The 3,058-nt window shown below is 42.4% G+C and overlaps 1 protein-coding gene across 1 annotated transcript in view; it reads left to right on the forward strand.

Annotated features, from left to right (window-relative positions):
• Positions 1 to 2,707, forward strand: part of LOC104501172 (leukocyte elastase inhibitor-like) — a 6,673-nt gene extending 3,966 nt beyond the window's left edge. Inside the window, exons 5-7 of the mRNA XM_010144939.1 lie at positions 744 to 886; positions 2,010 to 2,180; positions 2,303 to 2,707. Of these exons, the coding sequence (XP_010143241.1) occupies positions 744 to 886; positions 2,010 to 2,180; positions 2,303 to 2,707 (719 nt within the window). The remainder of the gene's footprint in view (positions 1 to 743; positions 887 to 2,009; positions 2,181 to 2,302) is intronic.
• Positions 2,708 to 3,058: the final 351 nt, after the last annotated feature.

Here is a 3,058-nt window from a genome sequence, read left to right on the forward strand (position 1 = left end):
TTCCCTTAACAGGGTAGCAGGGGCCACTGGCTCCTGCCGATTAGACTAAACATGATACATGCCATTTTCCTTTAGTTTTGCCAGAGATGTAGTAGCAGTGGGACAAAAATTCTCTAAACCTTCAGGCTGAGCTTACTGGAGGACAGGCAAATAGATCTGAAGGGTTCTGAAATTTCTCAGTTGCCCATCTCCTGACCAAACTTGTCCCTGCACTGGCAGAGCTGCCTGTGACTGGTGTAGAAAAGAGCTGTTAACTCCGGTTGGCTCCCAGCAAGAGGGCTAAAAGTTCAGGCTCCACCTTGAACAGGGTTAGGAGCCATCGTTGCTCTGGGTGCTCACATGAAGCCTGTGGATCTGCTAACTCTGACTCCAGCCTCTGTGTAGAAAGTCAGAATCTCCACAGCTGGTTTACTGCTGTGCTTGGTGCAAAGGGATAGATGCCGTCATGTAAACTGAAATACGTGATTAACAGTGCCGCCTCCTTTCCCATGGCTGATGTCACATATTACATATGGTCACTGAAAGCTGGCTAATATGGTGACCCCTACTCCCTGCTGACCCCCCGGCTGGTAACAGTGCAGACAAATCTACCATTTGTTTGCCTATATTGTCCTTGTCCTTCGAATAAACCAAGAACTGGATTTCTAGATTTCTTTAAAATTTTCTCATGCAAGTAGCTGAGTCTCAGTCCAGAGTCTTAATGACAACTAACAAATCCTTGTGTATCGCACAATTTCCTTTAGGTAAAATCAAGGAACTCTTTGCTCCTGGTGTGATTGACACAAATGCATTGCTGGTGCTGGCGAATGTCATCTACTTCAAAGCATCCTGGGAATACAAGTTTGAGGAACAAAAAACAGTACAAAGAGATTTTAAACTGAATGAGGTAAATCTTTACCCCAGATACGGTGAGCGTTGCAGCAAGCCTAACATAGAAGCACAATGCCCAGGGCTCAGCTGCCCTGCGAGCAAGGTGGGGGTGTGCTGGGAACTTAACCTCCCTCTCCGGTTGGGAAGAGGTGGCAGGAGGGTTTTTCACATAAAACTTATTCTTTACTGGAAAAACACGCAAGACTCAGAGGTGGCGACAGCTCAGAGTTTTGCTTTGGTGACTAGCAAAACACAAGTGTTAGCCCTCTAGCGTTTTTGGACACAGCGACCATTGCGGATAGTTGTCATGGATGGAGGCAAATCTTAACATCCCATTTCATACGGGCTCCAAGGGGACATCCTGGGATTTAGATGTTCCATACTTTTTAACATTTGTTACGCATTTCAGAGAGTGAAACCAACCAAACAAACTAGGCCAGATAGTAACAACCTACAAAAATACACAGCAATTTGAAAAAGGCAAAATCCTTAAAGTGTATTTTGGTTTATTTATAGTACTTGCAATGTTCAAAAGTTTATATTAAACACATTTTATTTTTTAGCCTTATTTTTGCCATAGGGGTATTATCAAAGCCTTCATTGTTTAACTAAGGTATTGCCAATATGGTTGCAAAGTTAGTTCTTTAACAAGCACATTCCTCCGAATATTGTGTGTGGCCTTTAAGTCTAACAGGTATTCTAAAAAATGACGATTGAAAACATTTACTTTAATTCACTTTTGTCTTCTTTCCATACTTTGTGCCATCCATATGTGTTCTCATCAATATAAAAAGAACAAAAAACCACCATAGATTTAGGTCTGATCTTCAGTTGCAGAGCTTTGTATGGTAAAAAGCCTCTTTTGAGTGTTCCTCATATATCAAAGGAAGGGTGAGAAAACCGTATATTCCTAGTTATTGTATTGCATTCCGTTGTTGAGACACTGGTAAGAAGCTGTCATACTGGCAACTTGTATTTGTGACTTTAAATATATCTTAGAATATGGACAATGGTCTCTAGCTGATGACAGGCTAAAACAATTACTGCTGAAACCCCGACCACTGATATTACACATATAATAAATTTTAAATGTTAAGAGCTGTATTGCTTAAGTGACTGCATAATTTTCTTTTAAATAGAATGAGAAAAAACCTGTGCAGATGATGTATCAGAAAGGCACGTTTAAATTAGGCTACGTTGAGGAGATGGGTGCTCAGGTCCTTGAGCTCCCTTATGCTCAGAAGTTGCTGAGCATGATCATCCTGCTGCCAGGTGACGTGGCTGATGGATCTACCAGTGGGCTCGAGCAGGTAAGGCCATGTATGTAATAGACTCTGACTGAAAGTTGTTTGTCTGAATTAAGGCTGGGTAAAGATCAAAACTTTTCAAAGCTGTCCACTTGTTTTAAGGTCTTTTTTCCTCCATCTTCTAGATTGAAAGCACAATGACCTACGAAAATTTAATGCTGTGGGCCTCCTCAGAGCACATGGTTGAGACAACGGTAGAGGTATACCTGCCCCGATTCAAGCTCGAAGGCACCTTTAACCTCAATGAGGTTTTACAAGAGATGGGGATGACTGATATCTTCACCGAATCAAAAGCTGATCTTTCTGCAATGTCATTTTCAAAATCTCTGGTGCTGTCAAATGTTGTCCATAAGGCGTATGTGGAAGTCAATGAGGAAGGCACTGTAGCAGCAGCTGGTACAGGAGCTGTCACTGTGAGGAGGTCTCTTCCTCTCACAGAGGTGTTTATGGCTGACCACCCTTTCTTATTCTTCATTAGACACAATCCTACCAGTACCATCCTTTTCTTTGGCAAACTCTGTTCACCTTAAAATCGGGGCCATTTTCTAACACTGTGGGAAACACCTGGAGGAAGATCAGGAATCGTATTTTTTTCCCAATGCATTCTTATCCTTTGGCAGATAATTCATATGTCAAAGCAATCGCTGCAGCCAGTTTAGCTTTGAACCCATCAATTGGATGCTCTGTCACTAGGCTCCTTGAATTGCAAATATTGATCTGAACCCAGACTAGAAGTAAATTTTGCCTTAACCTCACTGATGGGAATAACATTTTGCTACTTCGATGCCCACATATGCTCCTGTATTCCTTACAGTTCCCCATCCCCGCCACGTAGTGTAGTGCAGCCCCCGCTTGGGCTTCCAAAGCTGGAGTTGGTATGC

The sequence above is a fragment of the Buceros rhinoceros genome, unplaced genomic scaffold, assembly GCF_000710305.1.
Source record: "Buceros rhinoceros silvestris isolate BGI_N320 unplaced genomic scaffold, ASM71030v1 scaffold12260, whole genome shotgun sequence".
NCBI classification, from domain to species: Eukaryota; Metazoa; Chordata; class Aves; order Bucerotiformes; family Bucerotidae; genus Buceros; species Buceros rhinoceros.